Source organism: Patagioenas fasciata, chromosome 12 (assembly GCF_037038585.1).
Source record: "Patagioenas fasciata isolate bPatFas1 chromosome 12, bPatFas1.hap1, whole genome shotgun sequence".
In the NCBI taxonomy this organism is placed as follows: domain Eukaryota; kingdom Metazoa; phylum Chordata; class Aves; order Columbiformes; family Columbidae; genus Patagioenas; species Patagioenas fasciata.
This window is the reverse complement of record NC_092531.1, coordinates 7,025,719-7,048,656: the sequence shown is the minus strand read 5'-3', so window position 1 is coordinate 7,048,656 and position 22,938 is coordinate 7,025,719. Positions and strand designations below refer to the sequence as shown.

Here is a 22,938-nt window from a genome sequence, read left to right as displayed (position 1 = left end):
GATGCGCTCTGGATGCAGAAGAGGACCCATCACCCACTTCCCTCGGAAACGGCTCCTGAGCCCAAAAAGCCTCCGTGTCCTGCGGTGGGCGATGCTGTGCAGCTGCACAAACTGAAAAACCTCAACCAGGAGCCCCCGAGCTGCCGCGGGCAGGGCCGGCAGCTGCCGCTGGAGCCAGCCCGGCCGGGAGCCAGCCCATCGCCACCTTCCCACGCTTGCTTCTGTTGGTGCTGAGCGGGAATTGAAGAAACAGACATAAAATCTCCCCTGAGAAAACAACTGCTGCTGAGCCCCTGAAATGGTGGGGAGCTCCTCGGCCACCTCGCGGTGTCCCCCAGTGTGGCATCCACAGGGATCCAGGTCCAGCAGGCATCTCCCATTCTCTGCTTGGGCTTCCTTGGATAATTTGGCTGTCACTAGATGATTCAAGGAGGGGAGAGGGAGTTTCTCATCACTGTGTAAACAGCCGGTGCCGTTCCAAAGCCTGCCCACGTACTAAGGGAAAAACCCAAGGCCTTTTTGGAAAGATGCTACATTTAAAAACTTGGTAGCTGTGATGTTTGTGGTCAGCGGATGATCTTGAAATCTCATCCCTCCTTGTCACTGAGAGATCAGCCAAAGCCTACCAGCTCTCCAGAAGCTAGAGCACAACTTCATGGGAAGCAAACAGAAAAGAGAAGGGAGAATGAATAAACACAAGATGCTCCTGGACTGATCTGCCAAGGGAAGAAGAGACAGGTGGGGATCTGCCCCCTGACCATGCCTTTGCCATGACCCAGAGTCACCCCTGGCCTGCATCACACTTCTAAGGGGGATTAACTCCCTTGAGGGGCTTAATTAGCCCAAATTGGAGAGCACAAACTGAGGCAAGAACCGTCCTTTTTTGGGCTACGGGAGAAGTGGCACATCTGGGGAGCAGCGATGAGCTCAAAGCTCTGCCCGGAGGAGGGAGCCTGATGCCCAAACCCCCACCCTGAGCCCCCTCGCCCCCCTCGTTCATGACATTTGGGGACCCGTCCCAGGCTGGCACACCGGAGGCAGCGACAATCTGCAGGCAGCAGGTTTCCTGAGCCCGAGCACGGCAAACCACAGATCAAATCACCCGAGCGATGAACCCGGAGATAGACACCAGCGCTGCCGGGGCTGAGAAGCCTCAGAAAGAAAATTGAAAACCACACAGCCAAAATTTGACTAATTCGGTCAAACCCTCACCTCCCCAGTCTTGCATCGGGGCTGCCTGGGCTGCTGCCTAGCAGTGGGGTCCCCGCGTCCCCTGGGTGCTCGCCCACCACAGGCCATGCGGGTGGCTGGAGGGGTAAAGAGTTTTGGCCGTGCCCTGGATGTGTCAGAGATGGGAATCACCACCCACCGGGCCCCAAAGGCCATTTTCCCAAGTGTTTGTGTCTTTAAAAACTTTTTTTTTTTTTTTAAATTAAAAAAATGGAATGGAATGGAATGGAATGGAATGGAATGGAATGGAATGGAGTGGAGTGGAGTGGAATGGAGTGGAATGGAACGGAGTGGAACGGAGTGGAACGGAGTGGAAGAGAATGAAATGGAATAGAATAGAATAGAATAGAATAGGATAGGATAGGATAGGATAGGATAGGATAGGATAGGATAGGATAGGATAGGATAGGATAGGATGGAATGGAGTGGAATGGAATGGAATGGAGTGGAACGGAGTGGAAGAGAATGAAATAGAATAGAAGAGAATGAAATAGAATAGAATAGAATAGAATAGAATAGAATAGAATAGAATAGAATAGAATAGAATAGAATAGAATAGAATAGAATAGAATAGAATAGAATGTCGTAAAATAAAATAAAATAAAATAAAATAAAATAAAATAAAATAAAATAAAATAAAATAAAATAAAATAAATAAAGTAGTTTGTTTTGATGCAGGTGTCTCCTGTGCTCATTCATGGTGCCAGCAGGTCTGTTGCCTCAGCAAGGGGCAGGTTTGTCGCTGCTCAGCCCATTTCGGCTGCTAATGAAGAAATGAATCACACAGGAAGTCGAGAGAGAAGGAAATTCACAGCAGAAAGAAGAAAACAGAGCAGGTGTTTGCTCAGAGGACAGGTAGAAACCCCTCTCTCTGCTCTGGGGAAATGCAAGACCCTGAGTTATTTCAAGAGGGAGAGTGTATGGGAAAAAATATGTTTTAGAATAAGTCATCATAAAACCAAAACATCCTCTAGAATTGAGAGGGGGCTGCCGTGGAAAACTCACACCACACGTCACAGCGTTTCAAAAGCCTCTTCAAGAGGAAAAGGACATTGCAGAAATTACAGGTTAAAAAACCAACGCCCCATTAGACCGAAAACCAGGGAGAAGGTTTTAGTGAGGTTTGGTTTTAGGAGTCCAGCTGAATGACCGGTAGCAGAGATGTGTCCAAATACAGACGAGGAAGGATGGTTCTGGTGTAAAGTTAAGCAAGTGTGTTAAACACCTCAAGCTTAAAAGGCTTATCTGTCACCTCAGGTGAACTGTGATTCTGTTCAGCCAGATAAAAATTAACACTGATTTTTTTTTACGACCATAACTCCAAATAATAAGCTTTACTATCTGCCCATTTGCTCATTTTAATACATAATAACTATTATATATTGCATACTAATAAAGAACATCTAAAAATTACATATATAATCATTATTCTATAATTGCATTACAATTGACCAAAGAAAATAATACAGCAGCACATGATCGATGAACTCGAGACAAAGCAATTGTGTAAACATCAGAGTCAAGGGACTGGAAATTCAGAGCCGGCTCCTCCCAGCTACTTGTTTTCTTTGCAAGAATCAACTGCTGCTGCCACAAAACTGCTATAAATTAAATAAAGCCATAAGGGAAAAATGATGGTTGCGAGGCCAAGGAGAGGAGAATTCAAACGCTGCCTTCTTGGGCTTTGTTCAATAAGGTCTTTAATCACCTGTATTTGTAATAAGGCACAATCCTGTCATGAATCAGGGCCAAAAACACCATGAGCAGCTTCATATTTCTTGTTGAGCTGTGGCTGGGCTAGATCCCTTCCTGAAACAATCCATATAGCCCACTCCCCATCAATAATTGTTGCATTGCCCTTACATTTAGCCAATGTAAAGCTCATTCTCTTGGGAATCCTTCAAGGGAACCCTTTTCCTCCCCTTTCTCCTGCCACCTGCCATCCGAAGGTGCTTGGAAGGTTTGGTTTCCAACAAAACCATGCTCAGATGATGGCATTTTGAGGCACCTCCACCTTGCGGAAGGAGCAACTTGGACTATATTGGAAGAAAAGGCAATTTGAAAAAGTGAAAATCTTTATTTCTTGCTGGGAAAGTTTGAGTTCTCTCTCTTAGTGGGAGCTGAGCTTCTGCCATCACTTCACCCTGTGGCCTTGGGCAACTCACTTAATCTCACAGCTTCTGTATCACTGGGTTAATCGTATTTGCAGGCCTTTTACAAGGGTTAATTATTAGTTGGGGAATGTTTGTGTGGACCTGTTCAGACACAACTCCTTGGATCAACGCTGAATGTTAGCTCTGGCAAGCAGACTTTGGGCTCGACCCTTTGTGCTGTGTGGGGGATCCCGTGCACCAGGTGGTTAAATCCAGAAGGGTCTTTTATTTGGGGTGGAAGGTGACAGTGAACAGGGGGTTGGAAACCACCCCAAGCCCCCCCAGGCTGTGAGTGGATCCCTCAGCCTCCCTCTGTTCCTGCATGTGGGACAGAAAAGCACTTTGTGCGTGGATGGATGGACTTGTGTCCGACCAGACCTGGACCCTACAGCTGCATCCACATCTGCATCCACCATCCTGGTGGACTCGGGCTTGGGGGAGCCTCGCTGTGCCAGGGCTCCTCTGCAACGGGGGCCTCCCTGTAATGGGGGCTCCTCTTTAACAGGGGTTTCCCACAATGCAGGGTCTGCTTGCAATGGGGGCTCCCCTTAATGAGGGGTCCTTTCTACTGGGGTCTGCCTGCAATGGGGGCACACCTTAATGGGGGCTCCTTTCTACTGAGGGCTGCCTGCAATGGGGGTACCCCTTAATGGGGCTTCCCCCCGCAGCGTAGCCTCCCCATACAGCTGCTTCGCCTTAAGGGGGGGCTTGCTGCAATGGGGACCCTTCCACAACAGGGGTTCCCCGCTGCGGGGGCTCCCCTTACCGGGGGAGAATGACCCTTTCCCGCGGATCCCCGCTCGGGGTGCGCCGGGCAGGGGGCGGCAGAGCCCTGAACAGCTCAGCGCACATGTGGCGGCCGGGGCTGGGCTGTCCCATCCTGTCCCATCCCCTCCCTCCTCCGGCCGGCCCACACGCACACCCAGCCCTCTCCCTCCTCCTCCTCCTCCTCCTCTCCCTCCTCCTCCTCCCCCCACTTCCTCCTCACAATGCGGGCTGCCGGCCGAGCGGGGCAGCGCCAGAGGGGCCCCCCCCGCCGCCGAGCCCCCCGCCCGGCCCCGTAGCGATGCTCCGGGGGACGCACCGCGCCGTCGCCGCCACCGGAGGTGAGTGGGGGGCCGGCTCCGATCCGCGCTGCTCGGTGGGTTTTTGGGGTACAGCGGGGCCGTGCCGGAGCCGGGGGGTACGGGGGGGTGTCGTGGGGATCCCCGTCCCGCTGCCTCGCCCCGTGCCCCGCTTGCTTTGAGCTCCCCTCGGAAGGTGAAGCTCCCGGCCCGGGGGTACGCAGTGCTGAAGGGGTGTCGGGGGGTTCCCCTCTTTCCTGTGCTCTGTGTTAACGTCTTCCTGCAGCTCATCTGCTTCTCGTTGGGCGATGCGGCGAATAATGGGCTTGAGGCGCCCGTTCCAGGGTTTTTACCCATTTATGGACACTTTGGTTCGTGCGGCTGATGCACAACGTGTGCGAGCGGCCGAACGCGCGTCCGGCCTCCCCGCCGGAGCAGGAACCCGCCGAGGGTGATGTTGTGGTCAGGGCAGCATCACCCACTCTAGTGCCGCGGCTGGGGGTGTGCGGAGGGACAGACAGACGGACGGTGGCCGTCCAGCCCTGGCTGGGTCGGCGCCTCATGGTCAGGCAGGAGCCAGCGATGCCGCAATGTCCAGGATCTGCGAGCACGGGGTGTCCACGCCTGAGCGCGGCCAACCAGGGACGTGGCACCGGTGGGGTAGAATCAGATCGGTGCGTTTGTAGCTGTGTGTCGGATGGGTTTTAATCACCTAAATATTCAGGTGTTGATCTGGAGGGAGTTGTGCTGCCCTTCTGGTGGCTGCTGCCTGCTTAGTTAGGTATTTTTTTTAATAAAAGTTAATATTGCTGGGGCTTTTTCAGGAATAACAACCTGACTTGCAATGAAAGCAATGGCTTGCTGCATGTGTTAGGTGAGGATACTGTCTTAAAAAGCGGATGGCTTGGTCCGAGCGAAGGCTCCAGCTGGGCTTCTACCTACCTGGGGAAAGCTCAGGAGCTGCCAACTTTTTTAAAGAGGGATAAGGTGTGAGAGGAGGGAGCTGGGACTCTTGTTTGCTTTCCCAAATGACCTCAGCAGCGGGAACCTTGATGGTGATTGCATCCAAGCCCACCAGAGAGATGGGAAAGGGGACCTTGGCAGGGACTTGGGGTCCCCATAGTGAAACCGGTATTGCAGCCGGACAGGAAACCTCCTTCTTAGCAGGCAAAAACGCCCATTTGCTTTGGGGTGACAGGGGGAAAATCGCCTCCATTAATGACCCTCCACTGCAGGACCCCAGGGGGTATCTCGGGCGGGTGCAGGATGGCTGGGGATACCCAATGCCAGCAGGCTTAGGAGATTTGAGAGTTTATTTCTAGGCTCCTGTGGGCCGGCTTGAAGTTGGTGGCTGTTTCTTTGCATCACGTGGCGATGGAGGAGGCGAGCGGCTGCCATGAGAGGCTCCTGCTTCTCGCTGCCGCGGTCCGGCATCGCATCCTGGGGGGGAAACGAGTGCCGAGCTTGGCTGCCTCAATGATAACGCGCCCGGCAGCGCTTGTTCGGGGCTGTCAGAGCAAACAGAGGCGGCTGAGCCATCCCCGGCAGCCTTGGCATGCCAAGGAGCCCCGGCAGAGCTCCAAAATGTGGCAGATAAAGCCAACTGTGGCCCACGAGCTCTTATCAGGGAGGTTTTGCCGTCACGCAGCGGAGCAGCACGTGCTCCTTCTCATTTGGTTTTACTTTTTTTTCCCTCCTGGGAAAAAACCCTGAGAAGAAGAGGGACGGGGAAAAACATCTAAAAAAAGAGGGAGTAAATTGGTTGTGTTTAATCCACCCGCTGTTTTCCCCAGCAATGGGGTTTTGGTATCATAAGCACATGTTAATGTTCACCCAGGCATCCCCCCAGCCCCAATTCCTGGGTGCCCCCTGGCAGCTCCCCCGGGCTGGGGGAAGGATGGAGGACAGTGCCACACTGGCTGCAAGGGGATAGTCCTGGAGGGGAAGGGCTGGTGGCGACAGCGACTGCAGAGCTGTTTTCTCGGGTCTCGCATGGCGCAGGTGTAGGGATGGCACCCGCTGGGACAAAGCCCCAGTGGATTTCATGGCAAGAGGGAGCCCATTAGCGCCCTCATTCTAATGAGGTTAATGAGCTCAACCCCTATCAGACAGCGGAGAATCCACGACTTGCTCTGTCCTGCATCCCTCCCGCAAGGCTGGAAGTTGGAAAGAGGAAAAAGCAGCGAGGAAATGTTGGAAGTCACAAGATCCTGAGTTTCTGTCCCAGCTTGTCCACCCTGAGCATCATCACTTCATGGACGGGATCCCACGCAGCATCTCCCAGGGAGACAGATTCAAACATCGCTGGTGGGTGGGGAGAGCATTAGGCTGGAAAGGAAAACAACCCAGTTTGGGACCCCCCGCCCACGCGGCTGAGCCTGTTCCTGCCTCACATCCTCCCCATCAGGGTGTAAGGAAAGGCCGTGGCTTGTTTTTGGGGGGCTACGTGGCAAAGTGCACCCAGCTTCTCAGGGCCCCCCAAATATCTTGCCCAGCGTGTGGTGATGGGGTGAGGAAGGACCGATCTTTTTAATTTGAGGACAGCATTTTGTCTGGATCTAAGTGATGGCAAATTTAACTGGCACTGGATGTCTTGGAAATGACCCTGAGGCTCCTGAGGATAAAGCTGTTGGAAATGATGTGCTTACCCTACGACCCCTTTATTCAGGGAGCTGGTGCTGGGGGTGCAGGTGGGGAGATGAGCTTCCTCCTCAACCACAGGGAAGCATCGACCCTCCAAAGAGATTCTCACTCGGCAGCCTTCGATGTGCGGAGGAGTCCAGGGAAGCAGCATCCTGCCTGGAAAGTGAGATATTGTTGAAGTTTGGGGACAAAAACCAAAACAAACAACCCGAAGGAATGGGAGAGGGCTGCAGCCCACTTGGTCACGCCAGAGCTGCTATTTTGGGGCAAAACACTGGTTTTGAGGTGTGGCTGTCCCCGGTCCCTGTGTGCAGCTTGGTGCTGGGTTCCAACCGTGCTGCAGAGCAGAGCCACCGCGCTCTTATCTCCCCTCACAAGTCTCCCCAGTTATCTACTTCATTTCCCCTTCTGTGGACAAGGCTTTTATCTTATCTCCACCCTCTCTTCCTCCATTTCCTTCTTCGCTTCTCTGCTACCTCTTGCCACAAAAAGAAAAAAAACAACAACAAAACTAAACCATGCTGGGGTGAAGAACAGACATGGGATCCTACCACAGTATGTCCATCTGGGGGTTTTGGGGATGCTGGGCCGTGTTTGGGAGACACTGGGTGATGTTTAACCATGCTGGGTGGATGCTGAGCTGTGGTCCAGCAATGCTCAGGCTGGTCTTGGGACACGCTTGATGTTCACAATGCTGAGGTGATGCTGGGGGGATGCTGGGCGAAGGTCCAGTGATGCTCTTGGGGCTCAAGCGATGCTCAGGTGTCTCAGTGGCACACTCAGGAGATGCTGGGCAGTACTGGGGCGATGCTGGGTGGTACTGGGGACATACTTGCAATGCGGGCGATGCCCGGGAAGGCCGGGTGATGCCGGGACAGTCTGCCAGCTCCACCTGCTGGCATGTACTGCCTGACCGCGTGCGCCAGCACCCAGAATCAGAAGAAACCGTAAGGGAGAGGGTCCCCCCGCTGCAAATGAATAAGGAAAAGCTGCATGTGAAAATCAACATTTCTCCAGCCAACATGTGGGCAAGCTGACTTTTGAGGGAGCTCCCAAAGGATCGTGTTCACCCCGTGCCGTTCCACCATGGGCTGAGCACTTGCCATGGGGACTTGTTTTGCTCATGATTTATTTTCTCTCTCTCTCCTGTTCAGGAGGGCCAGCTCACCTCTCCTGTTGTGTGCCCTGGTCTGGACGCTGGCAGCAACATATAAATGGCCTCAAAACGGCACTTGGAGTCCCTGGATCCCGTGATTTTCAACAAGCTACCTCGACTGGAGACGGAGCCTGCTGTCGGCTTCCCCAATGGCCTCTGCAAATCCAACCCTTTGCCCAACTCCGGCTCTGAAAACCATTTCAACTACAAGGGCTCCTACTTCGCCTGCCCGCTGCAAAGCCCTGATGGCCCCGAGCAGCCCCTGTCCCGCTGGAGCCCGGCAGCTGCTTATCTGCCCTACGGCAGCGGTGCCGGCAGCCAGCCCGTGCTGGCCGAGGGGCCGCTGCTCACCTGCCTGCTCTACCGCCCTGACAGCCTGGGGGCCGGGCTGCAGCCCCCAGGCACCGAAAAGGGCAAGGACGGCCTGATGCGGGAGCTGCAGATGGCGAGGGACAAGTGGGGCAGCCCGCCACCCGCACCGGGACACCCCTTCCCGGTGAAGAAACCGGTGGCTGTGAACAAGGTGGCCCCCCTGGCTGTCCCCAAGCCGGTGTACAGAGCCCCTGCGTGCTTCGTGGACCCCAGGATGGCCCTGCCGCTGGGACCCTGCGCTGGGAGCCTGCAGCAGAGACGGGGGGATGCCGACTGGGCTCTGCCCACCGCCAGCCACCCGCTCCTCCCCGGCGAGCCCCGCGGCGGCACTGGGCTGCATAAGAGGGGTCCCCACCCCAACCCCAGCCTCCTGCCGCTGCACCCCAGCCTGGCGCTGCCCGCCAAGGAGAAGGTGGGCTCCCCTGTCACCTTCTCCCCCTATTACACCGCCTTTGAGAAATACAGGGGTTCCCCCGACACCCCGTTCTTGGAAGCCAGCTGCCCCACTACCCACAGCCAGAGGAAGGTGCCCGAGGTCCCCAGCCTCAGCCCGGACCCCTGGCCCAAGCTCCAGCCACCTGCTGCCAGCCCAGCACCGCGGGAGAGGCCACCGACATGCTACCCACACACCCACTACCCGCTGCCCCTCCACAAGGCCGCCCTCCTCTACCCTCCACCGCCCCACGCCGTGGAGGCACAGCCCAGCACCCTGCCTGGCACCTACAAAGCCTTTGGCTCTGCGGGAAGTGGGGAGCCCTTTCCTGGCTCCTACCTGAAGCCTCAAGCCCCCAGGAGCTACTTTCCCAGCCCCTTGGACACCTACGTGCCCAGGACAGCTGGTGCGGTGGCATCACCGACCGCCAAGTTGGCAGCGCTGCCGAGGGACGCCGAGCTGCCATGGAGAGCCGGCTACTTGCCCAGCCCTGGCTTTGCCTTCAGCCCCGGTGATGTAGCCGCATTTGGCACCTCCTTTGCCAGCGCCGAGCCGGGCTGCGAGCCGCACCGGGCAGAAAGTCCCCAGCGGCAAGTGACGGTGAGGCAGAACAGCGCTTTCCAACCTGTCTGTGGCTCCGAGAATGTGTCTGGGGGCTCTGGTGGGCTCACAGAGACATTGCCCAAAGGAGAAGGGGGCTGGATGAAACCCAGCCATGGGGAGCAGGAGTCCCCTTACTTGGGGAAGAGGAGAGCCAGCCCGACCCCCCAGAAACCTCCCCACGGGGGACCGCCGGCTCCCATCATTGTAGGGAAGGGAGATGATGACAAGGTGAAGGATGCAGCCAAGGAGCTCGTCCCCACTGCTCTGTCCACCCCGCCTCCAGAGGGGCTGAAGGACCCGAGGGACAGCGAGGTCCCTCCTCCCTCCCCGCCCATGCCCGTGATCAACAAGGTCTTCAGCCTGGCACCGTACCAAGACTACCTGGAGGGGACTGATGGCTCAGCCCAAGTCCCCTTCTCCAGGGAGCATCTGCGGCGGGACACCCCACCCCAAAACATGGGGGGCAGCCGGGAGCCCGCTGCCATCGGAGATGTCTCGGCAACGTCCACCCTGCTGCCCACGGGCACGGCGGCTGGCCGGGCGATGAAAACGGGCAGCAGCGTAGTCCAGAGCCAAGGGGAAAGCTGTTGTGGAGGGGTCCCCGAAAAGTCAAAGCTTGTGCCCCAAGACTCGGGGTCTCGGGGGGGCAGCCCTGGTGGGGCGGGGAGCAGGGACCTGGTCCCTGGGGACATTGTGCTGGACCTCAGCTTGAAGAAGAGGCTGGTCAGAGCTGGGGAGACCCAGGAAACTGCTGGACGGACAGATGGGGAGGATGCAGAGCGGGAGAAAGAGGGTTTGGGGGGCAAAGTGAGGGAGGGCGAGGAGGCCAAGCCCCCGGCACTGCCCTTGCTGCTGGAGGTGAGTTCTGCCTACAAGAGCAACTTCCAGAGCTCAGCTGCCTTCATGTTCAAAAAATACAAGATCCTGCGCTCCCTCCCACCCAGCACCGGGTCCCCCCGTCCACCCGGCAGCCCCCACACCCCCCAGCCCAGCCCACCACCACCTGCCCCCTCCAGCAGCCCCCGTGCCTCCCCGCCAGCCAGCAGCCCCCCGGCCCCACAGCCCAGCACCTCGGCTCCGCAGGGGGCTCGCCCGGAGCCGCAGCCCCCGCTGCCCGCAGTCTCCCGAGCAGCAGGCGAGGAGAGCGCCTGGCCGGGCGGGCAGCGCCAGCCCCCGCAGCCCCCAGCCGGGCAGGACTTTGCCTCCCTGCACGCCTCCCTCTGCCACACCATCTCCTGCTCCGTGTCCCGCTCCTCCCCGCAGCTCCTGCGCGAGTGGCTGCAGAGGGCAGAGCCGGCCGAGGAGCTGGGGGAGACGCCCAAATCCCCCCCCAAGCCCAAGAATGGCTCCAAGGTCCCCGAAGCTCAGAAGCGCACCAAAGGCAAGGAGATCTGGCTGGCTTTCCAAGACGTGCCCGCCCTCCTCGCCAACCTGCTGTCTCAGCTGAAGACCTTCATGTTCGCTTGCAAGTGTCCTTTCCCCCACGTGGTCCGGGCAGGGGCCATCTTCATCCCCATCCACGTGGTGAAGGAGAAGCTCTTTCCCAAGCTCCCCGGGGCCTCCGTTGACCAAGTGTTGCAGGAGCACAAGGTGGAGCTGCGTCCCACCACGCTGTCGGAGGAGAGGCACCTGCGGGACCTGGAGCTGAAGAGCTGTACCTCACGCATGCTGAAGCTCCTGGCTCTCAAGCAGCTCCCCGACATCTACCCGGACCTGCTGAACCTCCACTGGCATGATTCCATCCGGCAGCAGCTCGGTAGGTAGCTCGGCATCTCCCGTGGAGGGCTGGTGCCACGTGTGGGTCCCTGGGACTCTCCCAGGGAAGCTCCAGCTGTATCTGCCTCCCAGATGCTGCTGTTGGGTAGGAGCATCATATGGTCCCTCAGCATCCTTGTCCTACCAAGGGTTCTGCAGAGCAGAATATTCAGCTTTTCTCCGCAGGTGTCCCATCCCACTGGTGATGGTCCCACCACCCCACCCTGTCCAAATACCCTTTTGCTGCTGCTCGAGGCTGTTGCCAGCAACCTTATTTCTTACAGGATGGAGCTCGCAGGCCGGCCAGCGTCCCTCCAAGTAGGTGACTTCTCTGGCATGAGGCACAGGGAGCTGATGACACAGCGACAGCCATGGGGAGCATGAAGGAAAGGAGCCGCTTAAGAACATGCCATGGCCAACAGCCGAGCCGCCTGCCCGTGAGGATGGGAAAGGGACGGTCCCCCTCATCCCCAGAGCAGGTGCCCTCCCGGCAGGGACACAGCACCGGGATAGGGCAGATGGACCTGGAGGGCTGGAGCATTTGTAGCCACCAGAGAAGGAGCGTGGCCATGGGCACAGCCTTGTCCCCTGCCCTGGGGACAGGCTGGCTGCTGCGGGGCTGGCTGACCACGTCCCCTCCTCTCGCCTTCCCTGCTTTACATACATCGTGCCCAATAAACCCACCTTCCTCCTGGCGTCCCATCTTTACACGCAGACTTCACACAACATGGCGGGTCAAGGGAATCGCAACTTCTGTAGTTGCAGGACTGATTTTTTGTTGTTGTTTTAAATGAAGACATTTTAAAAATGTTATGCATTTACCTTTATAAGGAGCTGCTGCCTTCAGGTTTGTTGTTGTTTTAATAGTAATTTATATTTGTCTTTTTATTTAAACTCATGGCTTCACCTGTTTACTGTGCTGGCCCATGGCAGTGGGAGCGATGCTGTTCAGGCTGAGCCTTTCAGTCCCGATCACAGCTGACAAGGGCTGCACGAAAGATTTAAAGACTGTTCAAGAAAACCAAACCACTTTACAACCCAGATCCGAGGACATGGGCGATGCTGCACATTCGGGGATGACCTTGGTGGCGATGGAGCGACCCTGGCGTGACCAGAGGGGCAGGAGCGGGAGCTATGCTGTGAGAGCTTGGAAGGAGAAATTCTTCCATCCCGCAGCACCGAGAGCTCGATGGGCGTCCCAGGAGGGATCCCGGCAGCCAGGGACGGACAGACGGACTCACCGGGTCTGCAGCGGCGATGCGCAGCAGAGGCCTTACAAACTCAACACTCAGGTGTTTTTCCAACTGATGCAGGGCATGGAGGAGCAAAATGAGGATTATTAGTATTTGGTTTTTATTTCACTACAGGAAATATTTATTTTAAACTAAGAAAACGGAGGGGAAAAAAAAGGAAAAAAAATACCCAAACTGTACCATAGACTCTTCTTAGCCAAAAGGTGCCGTGTTTTCTGCAAGTGCCTTTCTGGTTTCCACTGGGTTGTACACACTAGGTCTGTGCCTGGCGTCGTACAGCAATTTGGAAAGCAGTGTTTGTTAATGCTGTTATCATTTTGTATATATATATATATATATATATATATATGTATATATATATGGTTCCAGGGAAGAAAGTTCTTTTGCATTATTTAATATTTTGTAAGAATATGGATTTCACAAGGTGCCTCGCCCGATTAAAAGGGTTTGGCTTGTTTTCAAACATGCCTTGCTCTGTTCTCTGCTTGCCAGCACGGGCACAGTGGCACCTTTGTGGGGACAGGGATGTCCCAAATCTGGGGACCTGTCCCCAGGCTGATGCAACGGGGTCCCCAAGACACCCTCCCCCTTGTCAGCCCCCACCAGAAGCACAAAATCTGCCTCATCTTGGGACCCAAACACCCCAAACCACATTTTTCAGCCCAAATTACTGAAGCTTGGCTGGGGGAAGAGCATTGCCATGACCCCTCCCCACAAACAGGGCATTTTGAGGAACATCTGTGGCATATGGGGCAAAACCTGCCTGGAGAAACAGGCATGGAACCAATTCCCAGGGCCATGAGCTGGATGAGGAGCAGGGGGAAGCTGGGACCCATCAGCTGGGAGAGACCCTCACCTGTGAGGTGGCTAATGAGTTGGTGTGTTAATTGGGAGCAGCTGGGATGTAATTGCCTCCTCCCACCCCTGGGAAACCAGATAAAAGCCCTGGGCTGGGTAGGGTGCTTGATGCTTTCTGCTCCTTGGGTGCTGCCAGGTATGGGGGTTCTGCATGAGCTGAGGGGAGGTTTTGGGTGGGGATGGGGTGACCAGTAGCTTCCTGGGTGATGCTGGGGCTTGGCACAAGCTTTGCTGGGCTGGAACAGCTGCTTGGTGCTGCTGGGACCAAGGAGCTGCTTGGGAAGGGAGCTCCTGTCCTGTCTGTGGGGTGTTCTGGGGTTGAGCTGTCACTGGGGTGGGGGGGGCTGGACCCCTGCCTGATGCTCTGCTGTGTCTCCCCACAGCTGGGCTCTGCCCATGGCCTCTCCCAGGCAGAACTGGGGGCTCAGACCACTGGACCCCCCCAACATTGCTGCCTGTCAGCAGAGAATGATGCTCCATGGTGAAAGAGAAGGGGCTGCGGCCCTGGGTCTTGCTGCCCGTGTGGCTGCTGCTGCCAGCGGGCTGCGGTGCAAAGCTGTCCTGGTGCTGTCTGTCTGTCTGTCTGCCACCGTGCTGCCCTACAGCCTGGGGGCTCTCGCTGCTCCCATCCAGGGCTCCCTGGCCACTTCCCACACTCAGTCGGGCTTGCCAGCCTCATGGAGAGGAACAAGTGGTGATGTGGTGGTGACACGTGGGGATCTGCTCACACAGCCAGAGGTGCACCAGGATGTGGGGATGCTGGTGGGCTCTGCAGGCAGCAGCCTGGGGGTAGCAGATGTGTCCTCTGGTGCTGACGACAAGGGACAGAGCCTGGGGATGCTGGTGGTGGCCACAGCAAGAAGCCACAGTGGGCAGAAGCAGGAGGTGAGCACAAGCCATGGCCTGCCTGAGAATGAGGACCCTGCTGCTGCTTCTCCCCTGGTGTCCCTTCCAGGGGTCCCCTTGGGCCTTCCATCAGAAAGGACACCCAGCCTGCCTGAAACCCAGCCTGGCACTGCATGGGTCCCCTCTGCTGTGACAGCTGAGGTGATCTGGGGCACACAGCCTGCAGGCACCTCCCTGCATGGCCGAGCTGAGCTGTTCATGGACACTGCTTTGGTCAACGTCTCAGAAAACAGGTCTGGACTTCTGTCCCCTGTCTGGGTGTCCTCTCCCAGTGCCACATCGGCTCATGCTGTCAACCACCCACAGGAACTGGCTCCCTTCCTCCCTACAGAGGAGGCTGGAGGACCTGCTGTCACCTTGGGGATGCAAAGTGACCTGTCCTCCTCCTCTCCTGCACATGGGACTCTGCTGACACCCTCTGAAGCCCCTGCTTTGCCTTCTCGGACCAGGGCTACCAGTGCTACAGGTCCTGCTGGGACTGGAGTAAGCTGGACAGCCCCTGTTGCCCCCACAGAGCCCAGAGCAACCCAAGTCCCCTGTGAGGATGGAGCTGCAATGGCGGCTTCGCCCTCTCCCAGAGCTGCAGGTGTGACACATGGCTCCTCCCTGGGGTCATCTGCCTGGAGGCCACCTCTGCGCCCAGATCCCCTCCTCCCCGTGGCACTTGGGGATGGACCCACTGTGGGGTGGCACTGGGCCACAGCGGTGGCAGAGATGAGTGTCCTGCCTGGAACAGCAGCTGTGACAGCAGCAGCTGGGCACAGCAAGCCCAGGACAGCACCGGTACAACCTCCAGCAGGACCTCCAGGGCCCCCACACACCAGCCCAAGCTCTGTGCCTCCTTCCAGCTCCCAGAACCCTGCTCCTGAGCATCATTCTGAAGCTGACCACCACACCGGCACCCCAGGCTTGCCATCTCTGTCTTATGTGCTGACTCCTGGAGCTCCACGTGTTGCCAGCTCTCAGACCCCAGATGCCCCTGCAGGAGTGACCCCTGATACTTGGTCCACAGCCAGAGAGCATCTTCCTGCAGCCACAGGAGAGAACTTCACCCCTGCTGAGCAGCTGCTGAGCAAACCGGGGGTGGAGCCCCACACATCCCACCCCACAGGGCTCCCCTCTCCTGCCCAGCTCCCGCATGTGCTGCCGCTGCAGTTCCGGCTGTTGGGCATCGCTTACACCGCGGCCCTGAGCAACAGCTCCTCGGGGAGATACCGGCAGCTGGAGGAAGAAGTGAGGCTGCTGGTGAGTGCAGGAGCTGCCGCTGGGAATGCTGGTACCTCTGGGTGCAGCTGAGAAGCTGCTGCAGCAAGTGCTGTGGGGATTGCATCGGTCCTGGCTTGGTGTGTCACCTACCCAGGCTGGTGGAGATGCTTTGGGCTGGGATGGCGGGTTTGAGGTGGGACTGGGCTCCCTGCACCTCTGCCAGGGCCGTCGCACCCCGTGGTGCTGGGTGTTCCCTCCTGGTGCTGGTTCTGGGCTGGTGGGAGCCCCGGCTGGGCCATCTCTGGGGCTGTGGTGTCCACCAGCGTGTCCTGCCCTGGGCAAACCCAGCTGACTCCCCTCTGTTTATCGCACACCCCTGTATGTGCCTTCCTCACACATGGGAGTTTGCAAAAGCTTCTCGATTAACGTGTGCTGCTTCCTTCCAGCTAAACCAAGTGCTGTCCTCCTATGAGACCTTCCTGCAGGCCAACGTCCTCGAGTTCCTGTGAGTGTGCGGCTCTGCCCTGGGGTGACAGATGGAGAGGGGTGGGTTTGGCTCCGAGGGAAGGGCTGGTTCAGGAAAACACCCCAGAGACAGCAGCTGGGGCTGGGGGCTGTGCTCCCTCCCAGGGCACCATCCCAAGGGGTCCCTGTTTGAAGGTGTTTGAGGCTGCAGATGAAGCCTCCGGAGACCTCTCTGCAAGGGAGTGGCTGCTGTGGGCTGAGGGGGCTCTAAAGCTGCTCGTAAAGGGGGGGTCTGGCTGTGCAGACCAAACACCCTTGGCCTGGGGCCCATCAGCTCCTCTCTGTCCCAGGAATGGCTCTGTGGTTGTGCGAGGGGAAGCTCTGTTCCGTGGGGACGATCCTGCTCCCACCAGCTCCCACCTCATCCGGACACTGGTCACAGCGGCGAGCAGGGAAAGGAGACCCTTCAGCTGGCAGCTGGAGCCCCGCTCTGTCCAGTCGGGTGGTAAGCTGCTGTCACTGTCCTCCCTGCACATCTATCCAAGCCAAAACCTGCCCAATTTGGACTTCAGACTTCACTGAACCTCCTGTCTCCCAAACCATTCAAAGCCCTTCAGTGCTGAGGCTGCTGGAGACCACATCAGCAGCAGTTGGACCTGCGTGGTCCAGAGCTTCTGCTGAGCTCCCTGGCTTCCCCTCCTTGACCTGCTTCTCTCCTGGGAGGTGGGACATGCCCAGCCCTTCCCACCACACGAGGTGTCCACCTTCCCTCAGCTGCCTCTGTGGCTTCTGCTGACTGAGATCTCCTCACAAAGGTGAAGGAATAGGGATGGGCTTAACTGTCTCTTGAACTCTTGTAGACTTCAGCCTGGAGAACCTCGACCCAGAGAAGCTGTCCTTCTCCCTCACTGCCCTCCAGCTTGGCAGGAGCAAGACAGAAGCCCTGGGGAGCCTGACCAGTGAGGTATGGAAGCCTTGGTGGCCCTTCCACGGGATGGTGCTTGGGAAGAGGGCACAGGCTGCTCTGCTGCAGGGTGGGTCATGAGCACCAAAGCAGGGGCAGTGGGTGAGCTGCTGTCTCCTCTCCATCCAGGTGACTCGGTGTCTCAGTGCCCGTTACCCTGTCAGGAACGTGGCCATCACCCAGCTCAGGTATGGGACAAAACTACCCCTCTCCAAAGCTCTTCAGCAAATTACCTTCGTGATCCCTGGTGTGCTCTTCAGCTAATTAGCTGTGGTGCAGAGATGGGGAGGACAGATGGTGCTGGGGGGTGATGTGCAGCTGATGGCAAATGCTGTCACTGAGCACCTTCCCTGGGCTGAGCAGTTGTGGGTGCTGAGAAAAGAGCAGCTAGAGTGATGGGGAGCCTGGCCCCAGCCCTCCTGCCTTGCTCAGAACCCTTCTCTCCCCTTAGAGACCTTCATGGGCACCTGGAGATTGATGGAGACATCTATCTCGACACAATCATCCATACTGATGTTGCAGAAGTTCTGCAGGCCATGACAGCTCTGGCCAACTGCTCTGTGGACCTGCTGTCCCTTTCAGTGGAGGGTAAGGACAGTCCCTGGGTGCAGTGGGGCTCACTGTCAGCTCTGCTCCCCCTCACACGTGTTTCTTGTCCCTTCAGGAACCGGGCTTCACCTCCAGATCTACCAGTTCTCCTTCCTCATCACCAACAGACGCTTCAGCGAGCACCTTCGGGATCCACTTGATCCAGAGCACCAGGAGCTCACCAGAGACCTGGGTGATGCGGTAGGTGTGGGTGGTGGTGGGGGGCTGGGGTCCTCCCAGGATGCTGAGCACCACTGGGGGAAGTGGGAGAGCTTTGGGGTGTCCAAGCCAGACCCCCAGGTCCAGCACCCTGGCACATCCAGGGAGCTGCAGGTGCAGCAGGACCAGAGCTGCTGTGTCCTTGCTGTGGTGGTTGTCCCAGCTCCACCATAGCTGTGGACGTGGTGGGTGGTCTGATGGGGTGAAATGCCCTGAAGGCTGGTGCGGAGCTGAGTAAACTCTCTTGCAGGTGGCGAGGGCCCTGAGGGACCACAGGAGCTTCCTGCAACTGCTGATAAGAGAATTTCTGTGAGTGGGAGCAGAGTGTCTGCTGGGACAGGGGTGTATGGGGACAGGGAGGTCTCCCCACAGCAATCAGCCATCAGGTCATGTCTGTGTGGTGTCTCATCTGAGTCCCAGAAGGGTTTGCAGCTGAGGTCAGCCATTTCCCTGCTGGCTCAGGAGGGACCTACTGGACCTACAGGGGTGTCTCTTCCATCCTAAAGAGTAGATGCAAAACTAAGGGCGCCCCTGAGTGGAGAAACACTCTCTGGGGGGGCTCCACTGAGCAAAACCAGTCCCTGGGCACAGCCCAGCATGTGGCTGGGGGGGCGGGGGGAGTCACAGTGGTACCTGGAGCTCCTTTGCTTCTGTCCACAGGCCTGGCTCCTTGATCTGCCATGGGGACCTGGTGTTCCAGCACCCTGCTCCCACCAGCCTGGAGGTTCTGGAGGCACTTGCGCTCTCAGTTGGGTCCAACAAGGCTTTGGCTGGTTCAGACTTGCAGGTGGACCCCTACTCTCTTGTTGTGGGAGGTGAGCAATGTGAACCCCAGCAGTGTGTGAGGCAGGGGAGATCCACAACCCACTAGATCCAAATCTTTTATGCAGCAGGAGGGGGAATATCTTGGCTGGGGAGGTGATCAGCTTGCAATGGTTGGTCAGAAAGCATGATACCAGCAGGATCAGCCATGCCCTGTCCCTTGGCACAGCTGGGGTTTGGAGCTGGAGAGACCTGTCTGCTGTGGGGGGCACAGGGCAGGAGGAAAGGGGTTCTGGAAAGGGCAGTGGGATGTCAAACACACACTGGAGTGCTGTGTCTCACCGGCTGTGTCCCCAAGGAGGGTGGGTGGCTTTCCCTGGCCAGGCAGAGCCTCTGCGGCTGTGCTGACTGCTGTGCTCTGCTCCAGAGGACACCCTGGAGCCCCCCCCGCCCGAACTAGGCTTTCCCGAGTATGGTGTGGCCATCATCCTTGTGTGCAGCCTCTGCTTTATCACCGCTCCCATCGTCCTGCTGGTGGTAAGGGTGATGTCTGTCTGTCTGCTGGGGTAGGGGGAGCGGCATGGGGTGCAAGGCTTCAGCTCTGTGCCCTCCTCCCCAGTGTCTGAGGAACAAGAGGCTTGGCTGGCGGGATGTGGTGGTCCTGTGGGACAGAAGAGACCCTGAAGCGGGGACCCAGAACATGGAAATGGAGAACCGAGGATTCCGGAGAGCCTCTGAACAGGTAAGTGGCTTCTACAGCCCACAGAATCAGTTTGTGCTTCAGAGCTTTGGAGCCCGGCTGGTGTTTCTGCAGGTCCTTGTTGTATCTGGTGCTGGTCCTGGGCATGTCAGGAGTTGGAGAAAGCTCTTGGGAAGGAGCCCTCAGTCCCTGCCCCTGCTGGAGGTGGTCACAGTGACTTCTCTCCCTCTCCCTTGCAGGGCACAGAGAATGTTCAGATGCAAAGTGACTCTGCCTGATGAGAGAAGATGCAGCTCACGGTGGGGAGGAGCCCAAAAAGGGGTTGGTGGGGGGACAAGGATGCTGAGAAGCTCTCCCTGCTGTTAAAAATGTTTATTGAGAAGGATGTGGGCTCAGATGGATGAAGAAATTATTCTTTTAATTTGTTGAACTTTATTAAATTGTTTAGACCGTCAAACCTGGCTATGGATGGTCTCTGCTTTTGCTGTGTGGGTGGGGTTGAGCTCCTACCCGCCAAGGTCCAGCTCCTGTAATGGGTTTTACACTTTAGGCTTGTGTAAGAGCTTTGGGCACCCCAGGCTGTGTGCTGCTCGTCCAGTGGGCTTCAATAAGCTGAGCCTGGTCTTCTCCAGCTCCTGACTAACTCCACACTGGTGCCAGGGAGTTAAAAGGCCAAGTAAGTGGGTCCCTCTTTGAACTGGGTTGGGGACATCAAGCCCTGGGCTCTTCCCAGTTCTGCACTGGGGCCTTTGCTTTACCCCAACAGGCACAGCACCTGATGGGGCCTCTTAGTGCTGCTTACAAGGTGAGGATTTTCATCCAAAAGCTTGTTTGTGGGGTTTGTTTTTTCCCCAGTGTGGGACTGGGCTCTGTGTGGAGGCAGGAAGCAGGCTCTATGTACACACACACTGAAAAGGTAATTTCGGTTATTTATTTTATAATCAAAGTCAGCCAGGGCAGAGCCTCTCTGCCAGCAAACCCTCACAGTGCTGCAGCCTGGGGGCTCCTTCCTCCGCCTCCCTCCTCTTCCTCCCCAGCCCCAAAGTTGTCACCGATTACAGCGCGGTTCTCCCTGCGTTTCCACGCCTGCCTTATCCTCCTCCACCTCCTCAGCAGGTTCTCCTGGGCAGGGGTCCGGGGCTGACCAGTGGAGCTGCCCGGCCCCATCTGACACCTGGGGCCGCCCCTCCAATCACCGGGTTCCCGGCCCCTGCTGCAGCGGGGCTGGGGGGGGGGGGAGGGGCTCTGTCCCCGCCCCAAGACAGCTCATTGTAGTTCCCGCCAGGTGGTCGCTCCTCCCGGTACCGCTCAGCTCCGGCTCCTCAGCAGCTCAACGTCCAGCCCCGCATTCGGCAGCTCAGTCCCAGCCCCAGATTCTTATTTCCCCTATAGCATTTATTTCAGTTCCAGCTCCTGCTCCAGCATCTTTATTTCAGCTGCAACTCTCTATCATGTCAGCCCCAGCATCTTTATTTGAGCCCCAGTCCTGAGATCTTTATTTCAGCTCCAGCTCTATAGATTTTATTTCAGCTCCAGCTCCTGCTGTAGATTCTTTATTTCAGCTCCAGGTCTCTGTTGATTCAGCCCCGCAGGTTTCTCTCAGCTCCACAGCTCCTGTCTGCAGTTCAGCTCTGGGATGTTGCACCTCTGGCCCTACAGTGATGTTTTCAGCTCCAGTATTTTTCCCACAAGCTTTATTTCATCAGCTCCAGCCCTGCAGTGATTCTTTCTTTTGGCCCCATAGATTTTTATTTCAGCTTCCCCCCCACATTCTGTATTTCAGCTCCAGCCCTATGTACCTCATTGTGATTTCAGCTCTTTGCTAGCTCAGCTTCAGCGCTAGAGTCTCTGTCCTGGTTCCAGCTCCAACTCCTTCCTCCGGCGCTGTGGGCTGTTGACAAGGTTGTCAATCAGTCACTGTCACCACTCACACATCAATACGAGCTGCCACCACTGCCCCGATATCGCTTTGATTGGCAGGTCCTAAGTACAGCCTTAGCCCCCAGCCAATCGCAGGCGCTGGTGGGTGGCCCTGCCCCCCTGTGCCTCGCCCAGCACGGGCCGGAGCGGCCTCTGGGTCCGCGGTTCGCGTCCCCGGGGGCAGCGCTCGGGCCGGAGCTGAGCCCCGAAACAGCCCCGAGCCCGCACCCCTTGCGGCTCTGGTCCCGGTTTGGGGCTGGAAACCCCAGGGTGATGGGGAACGGGGAGAGAACCCAAAGTGCTTGTGAACTGGGGGCACCTGCACAGGGAAGGAACGGGCAGGGGTCAGCACCTGCCCCGGGGAAACTTTATTACACTTTATTATTTAAGTTATTGTTACATTCTGTGCTTATAATATTAAAATTGTTACTATTTTCTTATACTATTATCTTGAGTTATATTGTTTAAGCCCCGCAGCCCCACGGGGAGCCGGGTCTACGCCGCCCGGGCCTCCCCCGTTTCACCCCCAGCTCCCGTTTGGGCCCAACTCGGGACCGGTCGCTTCATCGCGGACAGCGGCGGGTGCCCCTCACCGCCCCGACCTCCGCTGCCCGATCCCAGCGGGGAGCAGCCGGCGGGACGGGGCCCCGCTCCTCCGCCCCGCATCTTCCCGCGCCGCTCCTGCCCTCAGCCGCTCTCCCCGACACGAACCGCGGGCTCGGGTTCGCCAGCAGCTGTCCACCCGCCCCGCTCCCCGGGCTCCTATCCCAGCGCTCACCGGCGGCCTCAGCCCGCGGAGCCGCAGTGCCACCACCTCCCACAGGCGCCGCTCCACAGTGACACCGACACGTCCGCGCCCACGCACTTTATAGTCTTCGGCCCCGCCCGCCTCACCCATTTAGCCAATCCCGACCCGAGGCTGCTCCCGGCCCCGCCAATCCAGCCCCCGCCCGTTTCAGTTCCACCCAATCGCGGCCCGTCCCTTGGATCCGCCCGCCGGGTGCGGAGGTGGGGGCGGCTCGTCACCTGCCGTGTGGGGACAGCGGGACAGGAACGGCGGTTTTTGTGTTTGGACTCGGTGTTCGGTTTGCAGCTTTGCACTTGTTTACATGTGCGAACAAACCTCTCTGTGTGAGCCGGCTCCACTGAGGACCGCGGTGAGGCATTAACTGCTACGTGTAGGCGCGAAAGAGCTGACGAACTCCAGTTGAGCGTGTGCTGCTTTGGCTTAAGAATAAAACTAAGAATGTTTAGATTAAGAAGCTTTTGGGGAAGTAACTGTAATAATTGCAACATGGGGACCGTTTCCTCTAGTGGAATACCACCTTGTTCCCCCTTAGGAGACATCTTTAGAGTAAGTTTGCTGGAAACACCCTCAGGTCCGAGGAGCTGCAGCACATCTGCAAAAGCGCATGTCCTGCAGTGGCCTCCCAGCCGCCTCCAGGAGACCTTCTCCAGCCCCTGCCTGCACCTGGGGCTGACCCCTGCGGCACAGGAATGGAGACCGGGCTCCCACCAGACGCGCTCCAGCCCTGGGGCCAGCTCTCAAGCCAGCAGCCCGGGCACTGAGTGATGCTGCTGGAGGGAAAGAGATGTCTGGAGCACCCAGGGAGTGAAGAGCAGCTGCTCCTGTGAGGGGGGCAGGAGAGGTTGACTGCACATTGAGGAAAGGGGCTTTTGGGAAATGG

At 57.5% G+C, this 22,938-nt stretch overlaps 1 protein-coding gene and 3 long non-coding RNA genes across 4 annotated transcripts; 2 read left to right on the top strand and 2 right to left on the bottom strand.

Moving 5' to 3' along the window:
- Positions 1-4,350: 4,350 nt before the first annotated feature.
- Positions 4,351-13,125, top strand: C12H15orf39 (chromosome 12 C15orf39 homolog). The gene is made up of 3 exons (XM_065847912.2): positions 4,351-4,489; positions 8,245-11,410; positions 11,694-13,125. The coding sequence occupies exons 2-3, from the start codon at positions 8,305-8,307 to the stop codon at positions 11,729-11,731; spliced, it is 3,144 nt and encodes a 1,047-aa protein (XP_065703984.1). The 5' UTR covers positions 4,351-4,489; positions 8,245-8,304; the 3' UTR covers positions 11,732-13,125.
- On the bottom strand, positions 6,204-8,198 carry LOC139828915 (uncharacterized). Its single transcript, XR_011740987.1, has 3 exons — positions 7,642-8,198; positions 7,096-7,246; positions 6,204-6,751 (listed from the first exon to the last, which is right to left on the bottom strand). It is a non-coding gene; the product is annotated as an uncharacterized lncRNA (long non-coding RNA).
- Positions 13,126-17,733: 4,608 nt separating the features above from the next.
- Positions 17,734-19,159, top strand: LOC139828902 (uncharacterized). Its single transcript, XR_011740965.1, has 4 exons — positions 17,734-17,850; positions 18,119-18,177; positions 18,529-18,683; positions 19,058-19,159. It is a non-coding gene; the product is annotated as an uncharacterized lncRNA (long non-coding RNA).
- A 1,582-nt stretch (positions 19,160-20,741) lies between these two features.
- On the bottom strand, positions 20,742-22,094 carry LOC136106953 (uncharacterized). The gene is made up of 2 exons (XR_011741162.1): positions 22,029-22,094; positions 20,742-21,221 (listed from the first exon to the last, which is right to left on the bottom strand). It is a non-coding gene; the product is annotated as an uncharacterized lncRNA (long non-coding RNA).
- Between the last annotated feature and the right edge of the window lie 844 nt (positions 22,095-22,938).

Excerpts from the sequence above, each read along its gene's own strand:
- C12H15orf39 (XM_065847912.2), top strand. The coding sequence starts at position 8,305 with ATGGCCTCAAAACGGCACTTGGAGTCCCTGGATCCCGTGATTTTCAAC. Across the intron at positions 11,411-11,693 it reads TTCCATCCGGCAGCAGCTCG|GATGGAGCTCGCAGGCCGGC; the intron begins GTAGGTAGCTCG and ends TATTTCTTACAG.